This window comes from Lactuca virosa, chromosome 2 (assembly GCF_052849685.1).
Source record: "Lactuca virosa cultivar CGN04683 chromosome 2, Lactuca_virosa_CGN04683_v6, whole genome shotgun sequence".
NCBI lineage: Eukaryota > Viridiplantae > Streptophyta > Magnoliopsida > Asterales > Asteraceae > Lactuca > Lactuca virosa.
Window position 1 is genome coordinate 261,865,492 of NC_136427.1, and position 18,353 is coordinate 261,883,844.

Below are 18,353 nucleotides of genomic sequence, written 5' to 3' on the forward strand. Positions count from 1 at the left end.
TGACCGACTGTGGATGGTTTGAATAACATAGTCATTCGGGAAGAATGACCTAGTTATTCTGAAAGTCAAAACATGCAAAGTGAAACACAAAAATAATACTAATCCTGTATGGCCCCAACACTTTGAGTGTAAATAAAAAACACCTTTTATCTAAGCACCATATTGATTACTCATTATTCATGTTTCGATTAATCAACTTAATACTTGAATTGAAACAATAGTCATGCCATGCACCAAGCATGCATACTATGTTTACTAATGGTCTTTCCTTTTGTGAAATAGATCAATCGAACACGACTCCAACGATGCTCATTTCACAATCCCAATCCTTTTTGTAAATGTAAGAATACCGAACTCTTGCCATTTACTGTAATCTGTTAGACTCTAAACTTAATGCAATGATCCTCTTGTAATGACTATACCCAAAAGTCACAAAGACTTGGCAACAAACATTACAAAGAATTCCAATGGAGATCAATTCCATGGAAACGAAGTCTCAAACTCAAGGTACATTCCTTTGAACATCCTTCTTGCATTAAGTTCTCTAATCTTACACAGATTCAAAGAACAACTTCCACCTATGGAAACAATTCCACATTCCCATTTTGACCATCACTTTTGAACAAGAGTTGCCTCTTTTCAAAATATGTCAATATGGTCCTTACTCTATACTTCCAATTGTCCATGAGTAACCAATCTTTGGTAAACCTCAAATTGTCCTCGACAATTGCTTAATCATTTTAGTCATATCCAGTTCTAATCCCTTTTCCCCTCTTAATGCCCTAAGCATTAGGAAGATTTAGAAAGGATAACTATTATAGCTCATGTAATCGATCCTATACCCGAAGCATATTGGACACGATTCATGCTATAAATTTTTTATTTGCCATGTTCTCACAATTCGAACTATGAAGAGGGATGCCGTAATCATAAACGAATTTTGAGAACGCAACATATATAGAATTTCCTTATGTTGAACCATTCCAGCATAACATTCATATATATTCTTGACTAAAGTTGATTAAAGTCTCGATCTAAGCTTGTAGAATTGGAATGAAGTATAAAATCCTCTCCCTTAATTATAGCAAAACAACTTTTCAAAGCGAATTGAAACTTTTGTTTTCTATAATTAACATTGTTAACTTGCAACATAATCATCATGCTCCCACTAGCATAATGATTATTATCTTGCTAGCATAACACTTATGCTCCCACTAGCTTTGACATGTACTCATAAATCAGCTGGACTTCTAGAAAAACAATACTTTATTGACTTTCTTACCAAAGTTCAGATTTCTTATACGAGATGCTTTGATAAGACTTTATCAAAATCATACACCTTTCCTTATATAGCTTACCTGTGTGTCTAAACAATTATGAAGAGGGATGCCGTAATCATAATGTTTAGACCTTTTGTCATTCTCACAATTGCTATCTACTTAAAATCTACTTAGTGAAAGAGTTTCCTCACCATCATTTTCATGAATCGAAGAGAAACCTTATGACACTTAGATTTTTATGGTGTAAGTGTTCCTATCCATGTGAATTTGTCATAACCATAGTCACAAGACAAGGTTAGTGGCAAATCCAAACACATATGGACTGAACTTGTTCAATCTTAATTTTTTGCCACCCGGCAGCACAAGGGCCTACCATTGCTTCCAGGTTGTTATGCAAACAATTGAGAACTCATAGAACTCACAAGCATAGTCAACTTTTAACTGGAATAGACACAGAAATAAGAATATGTTAACACGATAGGTTACAAACCTCAAGTCGTGGGCTAGTGATTAACAAATATCTTGATTAGTTCTTGAACCTATCTTAAGATCTTTTAGACTCCCACTGTCCTCTTGACATATAAGACTCTCTTGCCAAATATTCAAGAGATAGTACGGATTCTTTTACAAACACTTCGCACAATTGGCCTTAGTTGGTCTTTGTTTTATCCAAAACATCACAACTTACCAATTTCAAATGTACAAGAGTAAGAAAACATTTTACTCTACATTTGTCAAGTGTTTTAACCTTTCTTAAGATCATGTCACTCAAGGCTCAATCTTGGAGTATGACTCTAAGATTTGGTTTTGGAACGAAGTATGATTTATCTTTTGATTTAACCATTTCCACAATTCACGATTCCTCTCCTTAGCCAACAAATGCACTAAGGTGTCCTTAGAGGATCAATTGTGATATGGTTCCATAATCACTAAGATAATCATAAAACAAGATACACAAGTACTCTCCCATCTATTCAGATTGGAGAAACTTTTATCTTTCTGCCTTATTTGATTCTTCTTATTCATTCTGCCATATATTGAAACTTTTCCAATGTTTCAGAATTACACTTAAACTTGTAAGCATAATCATATTTACTAAACTTTAGTAAATCATAACGAATAATCTTATCAACCTTTATGGTGGACCTGACTAGTGCACAACCTAATGTACCCGATCCTTTAGTCCTTCGCTTGACTCACATGCGAATGTGAACAAGGAATTAGTTTTAATTTACAAAAGATGAAAAAATCTCATTCATCACACAATACAACTTGCATGATTCCAAGTTTCTATCCAACTGAAACTTGGGTGATAAGAATCTTTCCTTATTTGATAAATTATGACAGTACCACAAATGAAAGAATCAAATTCATTTTCCAATATTGCTTATCAATGGAAACATATAAACAACAATTTTTCACAAATGCCTTTGTAAGGATACTTAAAATAAATAAAATCAAAACTTTTCTTTTATTTTAAAAGTTGCGGAAAAACTTATCCTTACAATGCAAATTCATATAAAAACTTTGTTGTTATCTATTCCTAAGCAATATCTCATAACTCTTATGCAGTGGCTCAAAATTCTGGTCATCGAACCATGCGATCAGAATCAGCACACTTTTTCTTTAAGCTTCCTTTGATTCTTCAAAAACATCAAAATGTAAATACATTACATCATGTATTAAGAATCTCCAAAAGAGACTTAATAGAGTAAGATAACGGACTTTACCTGAAGTAGAGTCAAACTTTTGACTTTACCATCCTTATGAGGTTTCAGGTAAATTCGGCAGCTTCGCAACCAATGCCCCTTTCCTTTGGCAATAGGCACATATGGACTCTTTGGGAATGGTACATGGGACTATCTCAGACTTAGCCTTTCTCTTTACCATTTGGTCAACCGAGTTGACTATGGCCGATCCCTTTCCATTGGGAAGAGAAAGTTTTCTGGACTTCCAGTGTTACCATTGTCAATGTCCATGAAGGTTTGGGAAGTCGATCTTCTAATCAAATTTGCTTTAGTAGTGTTCCAAATCATTGCTGATTCAGCAACACCAAGCAAATAGATAAGATCATTAAAGGGTCATGCCGTGATCTGTCATCAGGGAGTGACTGAAGAACCAAGTCAACAGCCAGCTACCTCGAGACTTCAACACCCGACTCTCCCGGCTTGTCAATATGTGACTTAATCTCCAAGATCTAAGCACATATAGACTTTGTTTGCCAATAGGGATTGAGTGACTTAGAACTTATCAGGTCTTGAAACTTGTGGGATAGGGAGACTTATTGGAGGAGGTGGAGGAAGTGAAGTATGATTTCCAGTCCCACTAATGCACAACAAAGGGATTGATCTTTCACCTTGATTGCCATTTGGGATATCATCTTCATTAGGATAGCTTGTTCCTAAATATTTGGGAAGACCATAGTTGTCTGAAGGAGACATCTATAAGGGAGAAATTCAAGTTAGTTGATTTAAAGTCCTTAATATAACACCCAATATGAAATATTAAGGCTAGGATCCAACAACCTATTTATAACTGGAAGAGGGATGCCGTAATCCGAGTTATAAAATAGTTGAAGGTCGGTAAATGACAATTTACCAATTTCCACCATGAAAAACGAAATATAATTAAGTTTTAATTGGATTTGAAACTCCTAGATCTTTTGATATACATTGAACTTTCAATGGCATGTTTGAATCTCGATTGTGCCCTCTCAAGTTTGTGACTGGGATGCCGAGGATCACAAGCAAGGTGTGAATAACCATGCAAATTGACTTGGTACCCTTAACTTTATCACCTAATAGATGTGCCCGTTAACCACACACACTCCATCGATCTATAATAAAGTCAAGTTACCCTTTGCCACTCTTACTAGTCCTTATTAGTGTGCCGGTTAACCACACACGCTCTACTAACGACTTGGTAAGGTACAAAGTGTAATTTCATGGGTTAGCACCTATTTCACATTTTCCTAAGTAACTAATATTGGGAATTTATAAGTGTTTAGTTACTTAGTATTTTTCATTATACTTTTAATGAAGGGAGAATTACAGTCTTTTCCTACCCGTTCGGCTAACGACCATCCACCAGTCAAGGAAGCGGTGGGTGAGAGTGGACACCCATTAAACTGTCATTTTATAGGCAGTAACCTTATACCCCCCCTTATAGACCGACTTCGTGAATGAGGCCTACTAATGGTAAGATTGACTTTATCTTATACATATCTATATAATTAAAATTATAATAATAGTATAAGGGTGTATTTTAAACATTTAAAATACTTGGTGGTTTACTCTATTAATTGAACTATACTCTTAATTTAATTAAACTTAAACCATGTCTTTATGGAATCATTAACTCTTTTAATCAAACACTTTAATTAATTTAATGAAGTCCATAAAGTTTGAATTTTAGCTTTTAAAATTCTAAGGGTTCAATTTGGAATTAAAGTATACATGAAGAGTAACTTTACAAATTCCAAAACTTGAGGGCAAGTTTTGAAACTATTCAAAACCTTTCATTTCATAACTTATGAGTTTAATGGTTCATTAAAATGAAGACTCTTCATTTTTATGTAACTCCTTATCTTTTAATGACATCTTTTAAAGAAGTGACTCTTTAACATCCATAACTTGAGGACAAGTTATGGAGTCATAATACTATTTAATGAGAAAAACCTTCACTTTTATGTAACCTATGACACTTTTATGAGTTTCAAGATTCATAAATATGACTTTTCATATAACTTGAAGACAAGTTACAAAAACATATTTTATGAACCAACTCTAGATTAATTTGGATTAAAAACAACTAAAGCACAATTTTTTCATTAATCTAAACTAACTCATAAATCAAGGAAACATAAAACTCTTGGTAATCTATAATTTGAGGACAAGTTATGGACTCCATACAATTTCATTGAGATCAAGAATTATACTAACAAACAATTTGCACATAATTCCTATGATCTACCAAAACTCATAAGCATGAACATTCATAATCAACATTTTTCAAGAATTACATAAAACACATATAAAACTTGAAACTTTGATTATAGCATTGAAATTGGTTTAGCATAATCATTACCACTTAAAAAATAGGTTTTATATGTCCAAAACAGTCAAAGGTAATGATTCTAGACCAATTCCAGCACCAAAACTCGAAGATATGCTGTTTGGGGGTTCAACTCGCTGAGTGCATGAACAAACTCGGCGAGTTGGATGCATTTTGTCTTGGACTCGTCGAGTCCATCAGTGCACTCGGCGAGTCCACTATCCCAGCATCAAAAAACTTCGATTTTAAGCAGTTTGCATCAAGTATAAGTGAAAACAAGCCTAGTCTCTGATACCACTGTTGGGTTTTGAGCATTCTAACACTCCTATGGTGTACATGCAACCCTAAATACCTTGGATCTATGTTTTTTCTATTATACATGCAAATATCAATTTTCCAATGTATTGTTCTAACTAGCATAATATAAAGTACACATAATATAAATTCTAGTAGAATTACATACCTCTTGTTTGGTGCTTGATTCCATGGAGCTCAAGAGCCTAGTGCCCCAAGTGTGACACCTCAAATGGTTCACACAACACCATGAACATTTGGAATAACTTGAGAGAAAATGCACACTTCATGAAATCAGCTTGCCCTCTCTTATTTCTCTAGTGGCCGATTTTTGCACAAAATAAGATGCTTATATAGTTGTTACAATTAGGGTAAACCCTAATTGTCATGGCTTTCCATTTCCTTGGATCCATGGGTTCAAATACACCATGGAGCATCCTATGGGTTTTAGCCCAACTTGATAATCCATGGAGCATTAGCCCACTATATAAGTATGGATGATTTACACAATCAACCCATGTATTTAATTAGTCTTCTTTTGATCACTTAATTAATTCTAGATTAATTCTTGATCAATACTAATTAAATAATCTTATTAATATATTAGAACTTATAATATATTAATAAACCTTAAGTGTTATTTCTCTCATTTTAGTCTATCCTAATGCATGATGCCATGCAACCCAAATGGACCATGCTGGGTCGGGTCAAGAATATACCAATTATAGTTATGGACTTAGACACTAATCCAACAGATTCGTACCTTCCTTAGGTGCATGATACCGTTGATATATGTGGGTTATTTACCCCTTCTTGGGAGCTATCTGACAACAATGTACTTCGCAGTGGCTTTGGATGGAAATCATGAACCCCTACTCTTAGCAATTGGTTTGGGAACCTTAGAGTGTGAAGAATCATGGAGATGGTTCATGATGAGGTTAAAAGAGTGTTTAGGTGAGGATACGGAGGTTGGTTTCATAAGCAACCTATGTGATAAAATAGACTTTGGTGTTCAGAGTGCCTACCCGGATTCATATCATGGATATTGTCCTAAAGATATAGCTCGAAAAATAAGTGAGTCTGTCGGACATAACGATACGGAAGTCGAATCGTTGTTTTGGAAGTCATGCAATGCATATAGTGTTCATGATTTTTACTTGTGTCAGGAAAGGTTGCAAAGTGCATGTAGGAAACCACCTTTCTGCACCTTGCTTAGGAGTCCAATTTACTGGCTTGACGATATAGCAATTTCAAAATGGACACGAGCATTTTTCCCAAAAGCACGTTACAATGTTAAATCGATTGATGTCCCTGAAATGTTGCAATTTATATCCACACGTGAGTTTCCTATAACAACGATAATTGAGATAATCAATACGTCGATACAATCAAAGTATGGTGAATGGGCTGAAGTGGCGGGTAAGGGAGATTGTTATATTTAGTTTTTTTCTTGTGTTATTATTTTTCTAAAATTATCAAATTTTCCAGGGAGGTTGTCTGGTGGGTTGACCCCTTATGTTGAGAGTAAGGTTCAAAAACGTGTCAACAAGTCTTATAATTGGATGGCAAGACGTTTGTATGGGGATACATTTGAAGTCGATGACAATTTTGCCACCAGCAAAGTACAACTTGAACGAAGGGTATGTAGTTGTGGGAAATGGCAAAAAAGCGGTATACCATGTGGCCACGCTATAGCATGTCTAAGAACCCGTACGTCTGAAGCCATTCACGAAATGGTTGATTACAAGTTCACTGCTTTCGTGTATCGACTTGCATATGGATCTGAGTTGGTGAATTCTATACCATCACATGCGCTCTGGAAAACACCAAATGAAACGGTGGTCCTGTTACCTCCCTCAATGAAGTAGTTATTCATGTACCCCGTTTGTATTTTATGTCGTATTATGTATTAGTTATTCATGTACCCCGTTTGCATTTTATGTCGTATTATGTATTACTTATTCATGTACCCCGTTTGCATTTTATGCCGTATTATGTATTAGTTATTTATGTACCTGTTTTGTTAATTCTTTTTTAATTGCGATTGAGGAAACAACATACATTAAAAGTAAGGGACATTTATTAAATAGTCACAAAACACACGTACAACAACAAGTAACTTAACTAACGAAAACCAATTAACTTAACCAACATGCATATTAAAAATGAGGGATATTCTTTAAAAGATTCCATGCATCTGCGTGGGTAAACTCGCTACCATCATATTCAAAACGGTATAGTTCCAAAGGCACCTGTCGCAGAATGTCTTCATCCGTATTTGCATGTTCATTATCCAACTCGTTATAAATACGTTGAAATTGTTTCACCTTTATTTTCAAATCCAGAAACTTCGCTTTGACATCTCTTCTTCTTCGATATTGAGTACTCCCGATTAAATGGTGAAACAAATGACAGACACGAGACCAAAATGATCCAGCGCGAACTTGTGGGGGACCCGGTGGAAAATCCTCCTCTACAATTACAATCCAAGCTTGAACCAAAGCGACCTCCTCTTCGTTCCTCCATATATGTGGTACAGGTGAGTCCATAATTGCAAGCGGAGAAGTAATACGATACAATTAAAATGGATATTAACAACTATTTATAGCGACTCCTTATTTTCCCGGTGCAATGGCTTGTCAACTCAAGTAGCAGTGTATTGTGTTGTCATTCGACGGAATGACTTGTCAACTCGAACAGTGCTCTGTTGTGTTCTCACTTAGTACACTGCGTTCGTCAGTTAAGTTTGACTATGAATTGCAAACATATTAGAAGATTGGACTGCGATATTGTGTATAAACTACTATAAATTGACATTAAGTTAAATAAATAGTTTACTAAACAATGTTACAGCTGTTCATATATTATTTTTGAGATTTTACTCTCTTTGTTTCAATCAAAATAAGTTCTATACCATGGAGCAATGACGAGTTCTTGGTTCTTACATGTGCTTATATTCATGTGTACGAGACCAGCAAGTTGAACGATCCAATGTTTTGGAGTCGTTTAACCAATATTTTCAACGCTGAAAACCGAATGACTACAAGAAACGATCGTGACGAACTAGACATCTTAGCAAGATGGTATGAAATGAAAACCGAAGTTCTATTATTCAACGATGTTTATACCAAAATTGACGACACCCGTTTAATTGCTACTGAGGAGGTCATCTTAGAAGCTGCTAAGGAGGAATACAAGTCATTAAGTGACGAGTTGGAATTCCAGTTTGAAGCCCCTTGGAATATTTTGAAATATATCCCGTTTATTTAAAATCTATTTCAGTTTATTAGGTGAGTATTAGGTTATTTTCATGTATTACGTATGTATTCGATGCATCTTCTATGTTTAATTTTAATTAATAAATGTCCATTCCATTAGTTTTCACAATACATTAGAATACATTACTAACAAGAATTCCATGAACCATTACAAACATTAGAACAATTACACGAAAAACAACGACATGCTACAAACAAAGCATTAAAATAAAAAACAAGTCCATGGGTTATTATTAACGGAAATTAGAGCGGTCTACATGAAATACTGATTATTTTTTACAACCTTCCAAACTTCCTCATATTCGAAGTCTCTGCCGTCACGCTCACAGATGTAAAAATCTGTAACAACTTCCAAGAACTCTTCTTCGTCCCGACAACGAAGTTTGGTACTTTTCGCATAATTACACGCTCGATTGAACCATGTCACTTCTTCCTTTGCATCCATCCATTTAGTAACAACATCTGATTGTTCTCGTTGTTGTCCTTCTCCCATCTCATGGTTGAACAAAGCTGTTATGCGAGTCCATTCATCACCTACTAGGCAATGTGGGGGAGCAAGTAACGATACACCATCCTTAACACTTAGCCAGCATCGTGTAAGAACCAACACCTCGTTTGTCGTCCATGGCCTTTCAGAATTGGAACCAGGTACTTCATTCGAAGAACTTGCTGCATTCGACGACATTTCTAAATATGGGAGTTCGTTTCGTTTAGGTGATTTGGGTGTTTGGTTTTTAGATCTTAAACATCTATTTATATTAATAAATACAGGACTATGAATTACAACTTTGACTACGAAATGGTTGCATTTGGACTACGATTTGCAGCTTTCTGCAGTGACTTATCATGTCAAACAGTCATTTATGTCTTGTCACTTAAAAGTTTGACTACGATTTGCAGGTTACTGCAGTGACTTGTCATTAATGTCTAGTCATTTCAAAGTTGGACTATGAATTAGAACTCTGACTACGAAATGGTAGCATTTACACTAGTATGTATACATACAACTTATACCACCAGTTTATTATAATGTCGACTTTATTATGAGTTCCTCACACAAATTCGAAGTTTGCTCATGCAACGAAGTAGATTGTTACTACTGTGATTCAGTCGACCCTTTTTTTACACCCTCTTCGGCCGGGCCATATATGTCAGATGAAAAGTTTGAAGAATTGAAGAAGGCTGAAGAACAACAAGAAGAGGACAAAGAGTCATCCCGACTTCTCACTCAACGTGGTAATGATATTGCATTGGAATGCAAACAAGCTCAAGAATGGATAGACCTCAATAAAAACAAAATCAAAGAGCATGAAGAATGGATAAAAAAGACTAAGAAGGCAATTAAAACGACTGAAAAATGGCTTGCTGAGAAGGACGAGCAGTTGATACACATTATGGTGCAAAATGATCGTTTGGAAGACAAAATGAGAATTAGGGATGCCTATATAACAATGGAGAAAGAGAAGTACCCATTGCAATTCCCTGAGTTTAAAAATTAGTTACAAAATTGTTGTAATATTATCATGATACAGATTAGGTTGCAAAAGGATCGTTTGTTGTTTTTTTTTTAAATAACATCTTGTAATTGTTATAATCTGCAAACTAAATTTTATAATATAAAAGCTTCATTAATTGTTATAATCTACAAACTAAACTAAAATATGAAAGCATAGCAATGTCTTGTAAGATTTAATAAAAAAATTACAATACATAATAAGTTAACAACTCTTCATTTCAAGGTTGTTTTATATCAAAATCAGCGTCATAGGTTTGTGAGCAACTCGCTGAACCACCAATATTAAATGCCATTTCTACAGTAGAAATTGTGCGACGTGCTCCACTACCGGACGCCTTTCCAGTACAATTGTTTCTCGTGTGTCATAGTTGACCACATGTAGAACACTCTTTTCTAATTGGACCCTCGCCTTGGGATGGAATGCGGTCTGTGTTTCTTGGCCTGCCTGGCTAACGTTTATCCGTTATAGGTGGCTTAACAATCATCAAATCATCGGGGATATCCCATTCGGATGGCTTTGGCAAAGGGTTTATTGATCCCTCATAAGTTTTCCTCAGTGTTTCGGTAAAGTGAGCATTTAATGCATACCTCGAGCAGTCTTGGTAATTGTTCACTGTTAAACATCTTATGACATGACCACAAGGTATCCCATCAAGTTGTCAATGCCTACATGTACATGTCATATGTTGGAAATCAACAATCACGTTTTGTGCCCCCTTTTTGACCTCGCATTTCGTATTTGAGATCATGCGAACATCCCACTTAGTAAAAGTTTTTTTGTTTTCTTTTACAATTTCATCGGCCCAAGGGGTAAGTATTGTTGTTGCTTCCGCTAAAAAAACAGGCAAAATGAAGAAGTTAAGATCAATAACATTAAATTAATAAAACATTAATATTAAAAATTAACTTAATACCTGCAAAGTTACGTCTTTGAAACCACCATTGTTGCATTGTTGCACGAAAAAAATCGATCAACATAAGTATCGGCACCTTACGTGCGTGTCTAGATAATGCATTTATAGACTCCGCACTGTTGGACGACATAAGATTGTATCGGTTCCTTTTAAAATGTGCCCTTGACCAAGTTTCTGGATTTATACTTTTTAAGTACTCCCATACTGGTTCTTTTGTCTTTTTCATAACATCCATGGCAGCGTCAAAAGCATCAACTGTGTACGCCCTATAAGCCTCCCAAAAAATTCCTTTAACTGTGTTACTCTTCCCGAATCTAGATACTATGTTGAAATACAAATGGACACCACATATTCCATGATGAGCGTGAGGAAAAATGTTGGCAACGGATGTTGCTATAGATGGAGACCTATCAGATATAATTGTAAGCTTCTGCATATTTCCTATGCAATCACGTAGTTTTTGAAAAAACCATGTCCAAGAATCGGTACACTCATTTTTGCATATACCATATGCAACCGGTAATATTTGGTTTTGTCCGTCCTTAGTAACTGCAAGTAACAAGGTACCTTTGAACTCGCCCTTTAGGTGGGCTCCATCTACTACTAGGGTCGGTTTACAAAATTTGACAAAAGCGCGTACCTACAATACATTGTATATCTATTCAAATACACCAAAATAAAAATGAAAAAATTAATAAAATATTATAATACTAACCGAGCAACCAAGTGCGACGTACAAAAACTCAAAGCGATCATCACCATCTGTTTTAATAAGTGTCACCGTACCCAGATTATGTTTGACCAAATTGTGACAATAAGCCGGAAGTTTGGTAAAAGAATCCTCTTTCGTACTCCTTAACAACAATAGTGCATATTGCTTCGCACGCCATGCCCGATGGTATGAGATATTGATATTCAATTGAGCATTCATATCATTAATAATATCTTTTCCCCGATAAACTCTACTATAATCTTCAGCCAAAACATCAGCAAGATATTCACCCAAAACATATTTGTTTGCTTGTCGATGATTAGGTTGCAAAATTGTTGAAGAACATGTGTGTACATCAACAAATTTATTCACTTGGAAAAGTCCATCAGAGTTTTTAATTGCTTTTGCTCTTAGTAACCAAGAACAATTTTTCGAAACACACACAGCTTCATACCTTGATTTGGTGGATCTACTTGTCCTCGTCTGAAAACCTTCTCGAAGACATTTTTTACCAATACACCGCTTTAAAAGTTCTTTGTTCTTAAATATACTCTCACATTCAATCATTTGAAGATTCATGTCTACCATCTGTGTTGGGATATCTTCATTAATATCAACTGGGCATGCTGGTACAGGGGGCATACCGTAAAAAAGGTTATCGGGAAACTTAGCTTTAACTTCAACACCCAACTCATCTCTATCTGAATTGCTTTGTAAGTCGGTTATATCTAAACGTGCATCAGCAACATCAACATAATCCCCGTAAACATGTTTTTTTTCATTTTTTTGACTCGATTTTTTTTTTCTTTTTACTTTTATCTACTACACGCCTATTCATAACTTTAACTTCTTGTTCGGCAACATCATCACAACGACCACCCACATCATTAAGATATGTACCAACATCATCATCACCAACATACTTGTAATTCTCAGGATCCACATAGTTAATAGGTGAATAACTAACATTAACATTTTCAGCAACACTGTGAAACTGAGGTACACTAGGAGTATTGAAAGTACCTATCGGATCGTTGCTCCCTTTATAGCTGCATAAATTACCAACCGGCTGATTTCCACTGTGACCAGCCTCATTAACCTCATCTCCTTCATCAACCACCACAAACACTTTGACAGCCCTTCCTCCACTACATTTGATTTCATTTATCAACATTCTAACATCCATGTCTTCAACTATAGCTATATAATAATTCAATTCAGGATGATGAAAACGAAGACTAATTCTATATTTGTCTAACAAACCAATTTTGCTTCTCACCAAAGATACAAAATCACTATAACTAATATACTCAGAAAATATCAAAGCGAATTCAGAAATACCTCCCTGTGGACATACGTATTCCAGATTTGTTTCAATAACTTGTCATCTCCCACCGGTTACAAGACAAACCAAATATTCAATCATTTTTTTAGAGAGATTTTAGAGAAATTTCCTAAACAAATAACAACTAAACTGATAATTTTCTACAAAAGTTTATATATATTAACATTATTTCGTAGTCAAACCAATTGATTTCATAGTCAAATTAAAAAAAAATTAATAAAAAAAACGTAAAATCGCAGATGGAATACAGAGAAAATCGCAGATGGACTGTGTCCATCTGCGATTTAAGCCTGAAATGCCCTATATATACAGAAAAAAAATTCAATCCACATGCGAATGTACAAGTGGCTAAAGCACACTTGTGCTTTAGCCACTTGTACATTCGCAGATGGAATGTGCAAATCGCAGATGGACCATTCCCATCTGCGATTTTCGTGGCCATTTTTGCAATTTCGATTTTTTTTTGGCTATTTTCCGCAAAGTGATTAAGATAATTGACTATTTTTGTCATTTTCTCTTAAATATATTCAGGTGATTAATTTTCATCTTATATCGTAAAAGAATCACTAAAATTGTTTCACAGCCCGTGAATTCGTAATGTTATTATTCTTAACAAAAAAATCTTGTTTTTTCTAGACAAACAAAAAAGTTGGTAAATTAAGCCGGAAATTTGTATGCTCGTGAACTTTTTTTTGGAAGGTCAAAAATTTGGTGTGTGTGTGAGCTTTTTAGCAAATTTTCGTTCCAGGGTTTTTATAGAAGGCAAAGGGCTGAAGATGATGACCTTCACGAATGATAAAAACGATTTATTGGCTGTCTAAGGGAGAGATTCATTGAGGGAACGTTGAAGGAGGAGACAATAGTATTGTCTATATGACTGATAAATATGGAAAAAGTTGTGTGGGCTCAAGCCCACTCGTGAATTAGTTTGCCCATATAGCATAAATAATGGATTTTTATAGATGGTATTATAGATGCACATCGGTGGTCTTGGACTGATCTCAGATCTGCCCGGTTTTTTTTCGCATCATTCTTGCGGTCTTTGCATACGTGTTTTTCGGTTCAGTTTTGAGGTTTGTTTCGCTTTAGAGTTTTTCCGCTAACAAGTGTGTGATTAACACCAAAATGAGATTTAATAAAATTATACGCTAAAAATGATATACTAAAATTTGAAAAATTATATTTACATAAACTTACACTTTTGGTGGTTTTTTAGACGGTCTCGCATCAATATAGCAAATGATAGGTCTTTTTCGTGACCGGTCTTGAATCGGTATGTTCTTCTTTCCAATAAATGTTTTGTTAAATTATGTTTGATGAATGTTCATCTGAATCTATTGTTGAAAAGTGTTTGATAAATGTGTTTAAAATGTTGTTGAAATATGATACTTGAAATATGTTTGAAATGTTGCTGAAATTTGAAATCTAATAAATATTCTTATTTGAAATGGTGTTGAAATATGTTCATATGAAATCTTTTGCTGAAAAGTGTTCTATCAATATTCATTTAAAATCTTTTGATTTTGAAATGACATTGAAATGTTTTGTTGAGCTCTAATAAATGTTTTTGTCTTTGTTAGAAGGTTAAAATATTTTTTTTTTCTATTTAAAAACCTTACCAAGTAGTATTGAATCATTCATGTCTCTAAATCATTCAACAATGTTAATGGTACAACTTAATACTACAACACCTCAACCCCCTTAATGGTTTGGTTCAACTTTTACCAAAAACCCAACCAATTAAAGATGGTTTCCTAAAGATAAGAGATCAGCTTACTATTGAGCGGAAGATCAAACAAAAATCATAACTAAAGTAAGGAGCATTGTGAGCTAAAGGCGGGTTTAGTTGACACGTGTCAAAAACTTGGAACCGCTCCTTTAGATGAACCGAAACAGCCCACACTTAAGCCTTGGGGTATGGAAGCATTTTCATGCGTAAGAATCTATATGGATCCTACGTGGACAAGATGTTCACTAGTGAACACCACCCCAAGACCTAACGGTTGTCTTGGAGTGGTGGCTGTCTGTATAGACGTTCACCAATTCATTTATGTCTATCTCTCTCTTCTTTTTCTTTCTCTCTCTCTCTCTCTCTCTTCTTGATTGGTTCTTCACTAGTGAATACCATCCCCAAAGCTAGTAGACATGTGGTAAAATGAATATTTGGATGATGTGACAGCCCTGAAAGCGTAAGAATCACAATACCATTCTTTTTAGCCTTAGAACAACCACACTTCGGTGATGATGTGCATCCAAGGTACGTAGACTTGCTTCTCACTTATTGTCCTCACTAGTGTTAGATCTTGACAAGTGTAAAACGTATCCTTCAATTTTAGTTTTGCAACAAGATTTTAAGCTTTAAACCATAATTGTTATTAATAATAAAATTAGTATTAATCTTTATTTTTATTGTGTTTCAAATTTAACAGATCAAATCAAATATATAACTAAAAAAAAAAAAAAAAAAAAAAAAAAACTGTTTAAGCGTGTCCTAACTCTTCCGGATAGAAAATGAACATAGCAATGGAGATTATGATATGATATATATTTCAAGTAGAAAAACCATTTACCAAGTAACTCATCCTATTTTCAAAAGTAAATATTACATAAACGTTAGTAACAATAATACTTAAAAACCACAAACTCATTCTATTAGTATTATACACAATTGAGGTCGAGTTTGGGCTTTTCTTTGCTTTCGGTTATAATTGGGCCCGTTTGGGCCCTTATTGAAATATCCATTCCTTTTATCCAGAAAATGACGCCTTCCTGCTTTCCAATTTCCAATATCACATTCACAAACCTGCAAATCAATAAAAAACTAAATTGAATAAAAGATATTGAATAATTATTTAAATTTCAATAGGTGTAAGGGATATATATCAGGCGCATGGTCCCACGTGACACATAAAGGCCACGCGTTGTGGGTCCACTTTAATTTCCCACCGAAAAAATAGTGTTTATCCGAAATGGCATACCTCTTTAGCCGGTATCAGTCCCGGAAAATGACGCCGTCTGCCATCTCCATCAACGCCGGCAAGCAATCCGGGGAGAACTTACGTGCAAAGAAGTATGAGAATGTCGAATTTGAAACCCTTAGTGTCTGGATGAGCTCCGGAGATACATCCGGTGGGTGATACGTATGTGGGTGCCCATCCACGCTGCCGGTCCAATTTATTCGAGTGAGTGTGTGCTTACTAACTCGTTTTGGATCCTGCATTGACAGAAGTGTCGGAAAGTAATGCTCCTCCGGGTAACAAGTATCGACGTTTAAACATGGCAACCGGAATTTCTTCCATAACTTCCGGTCCTTGACCACCATCAACGAGTGAGCCCGAGTCAAAATGAAGAACTGCGATCCAACCCTGAATTTGTCAAAAGGGATCTCCGGCAGCATGACGTTTTCGCCTCTAGCGATGTATCGGTCCCACAGTTGGGGTTCCTCCGATAACACTTCAATGAAGCTAAGTCGAGTCGAAACCCGGGTCGACTCGGTGGGTCGTTGGAAGAGCGTTTGGTACATGTAACGAAAGGAATGTAAAGGGATGCACGTTTGGGAAACGAGGGCAAAGTAGGAATTTAAAGGGTCGTCGAGTATGGCGGTGGCGAGGAGGCGGCGAGCGGCGGAAATGAGTGTTGGAGAGGATCTCTGCGTTTTTTTAGCAGCGATGAAGCGGTTTTCGAATACACCGCCGGGAGATTTGACGTTCGATTTTGGGTAAGCATGGACGTAAATATTATACAGATCTCGTTGCCTATATTTACGAGCATCAAAGAACTTTTCCCAGAGAGGGGCAAAGTGAAGATCGGTATTGGTGAGAAATAGGAAGGCGATTTTGGGTTTTGCGTTGGTGGTTCCAAGGCGGGAGACATGTTGACGAGGTTGGACTGAAGAGAGGATTGCTCGCCGGAAAAGTGAAGCATCGTCTATCTTGTTGGGGAGAGAAATCAGGAGGCGTTTGGGAGGGAGGCTTCGAGGGGAGAAGAGAAACAAAAGCGGTGCTGTAAGTAGCAGAGTGAAGGAGAGTACGAAGGGGGCGTTTAACATATCTCAAATCTGTCAGTGTTTATGTTTATTTCAACTGAAAATTGCTGGTAAAGCGGAGAAGAAGATGGAAAACAGTGAGAATTGCAGAAAGGGAGTCGACTGTGGGTGGAGGGGGGACTCGGGTGAGCATGAACCGATGGAAGTGAAGTAGGTATCGTTCAGTGGGATTCTTTTTATTGTGGGTTTGTTGACTGAAAATAGTAAAAAACTCCAATTTATTAAGTATTTAACAAAAGGGCCCCCTTAACAAAATAAGATAAAGATAGACAATCTACGTGTTTAAAACTTTGAATGGGATATTATGTAATTGTTGCTAATGCTTCAAAATTCTTTTGTATGCTTTCTTAACGTTTAACGTTAAGACCATCTCCAATCCATTTTCATTTTTTTCTAAAAAAATAAAGTAAAAAATAAGATAAATAATGTTCATCACCAACTCTAATCCATTTTTTACCTCAAAAAGTATATTTCATTCTTCTATCTTATATAAATTGTCAAACACGCCCCTTCTATTAATTTGGTTTTAACATATATATAATCTATATTTTTTTCATTACAATAGTATTAAATAAATAAGATTATATTTATAATACGTAATTATAAGCTTTTGTAAAATACGTTATTATGTTTTAAAATTTCAATATATATTTAAATTTTAATATGAATTTGATAAACAAAAAATAAACTTTATATTTATAATTAATTAATATAATTTAATATATAACATAATATTATAAGTATTAAATATCACATTTAAATAATAATTAGTATATAAAAAATCAAAAATGTATAAATATATATAACGAGAGACTAAAACCGCAACTCAAAGTTCATCCCCAAAATGGAGGAAATGAATAGTATAACACAAAATATGGTGTTATACTATTCATTTCCCCAAAAATGGGTGAATAAA

At 35.3% G+C, this 18,353-nt stretch overlaps 2 protein-coding genes across 2 annotated transcripts; one reads left to right on the forward strand and one right to left on the reverse strand.

Annotated features, from left to right (window-relative positions):
* The first annotated feature begins 6,460 nt into the window (after positions 1-6,460).
* On the forward strand, positions 6,461-7,495 carry LOC145158457 (uncharacterized). The gene is made up of 2 exons (XM_079077351.1): positions 6,461-7,046; positions 7,116-7,495. The coding sequence occupies exons 1-2, from the start codon at positions 6,461-6,463 to the stop codon at positions 7,493-7,495; spliced, it is 966 nt and encodes a 321-aa protein (XP_078933477.1).
* An 8,462-nt stretch (positions 7,496-15,957) lies between these two features.
* On the reverse strand, positions 15,958-17,605 carry LOC145160945 (glycosyltransferase BC10-like). The gene is made up of 2 exons (XM_079080332.1): positions 16,371-17,605; positions 15,958-16,195 (listed from the first exon to the last, which is right to left on the reverse strand). Exon 1 carries the CDS (start codon positions 17,438-17,440, stop codon positions 16,385-16,387), a length of 1,056 nt encoding a protein of 351 aa, XP_078936458.1. The 5' UTR covers positions 17,441-17,605; the 3' UTR covers positions 15,958-16,195; positions 16,371-16,384.
* Positions 17,606-18,353: the final 748 nt, after the last annotated feature.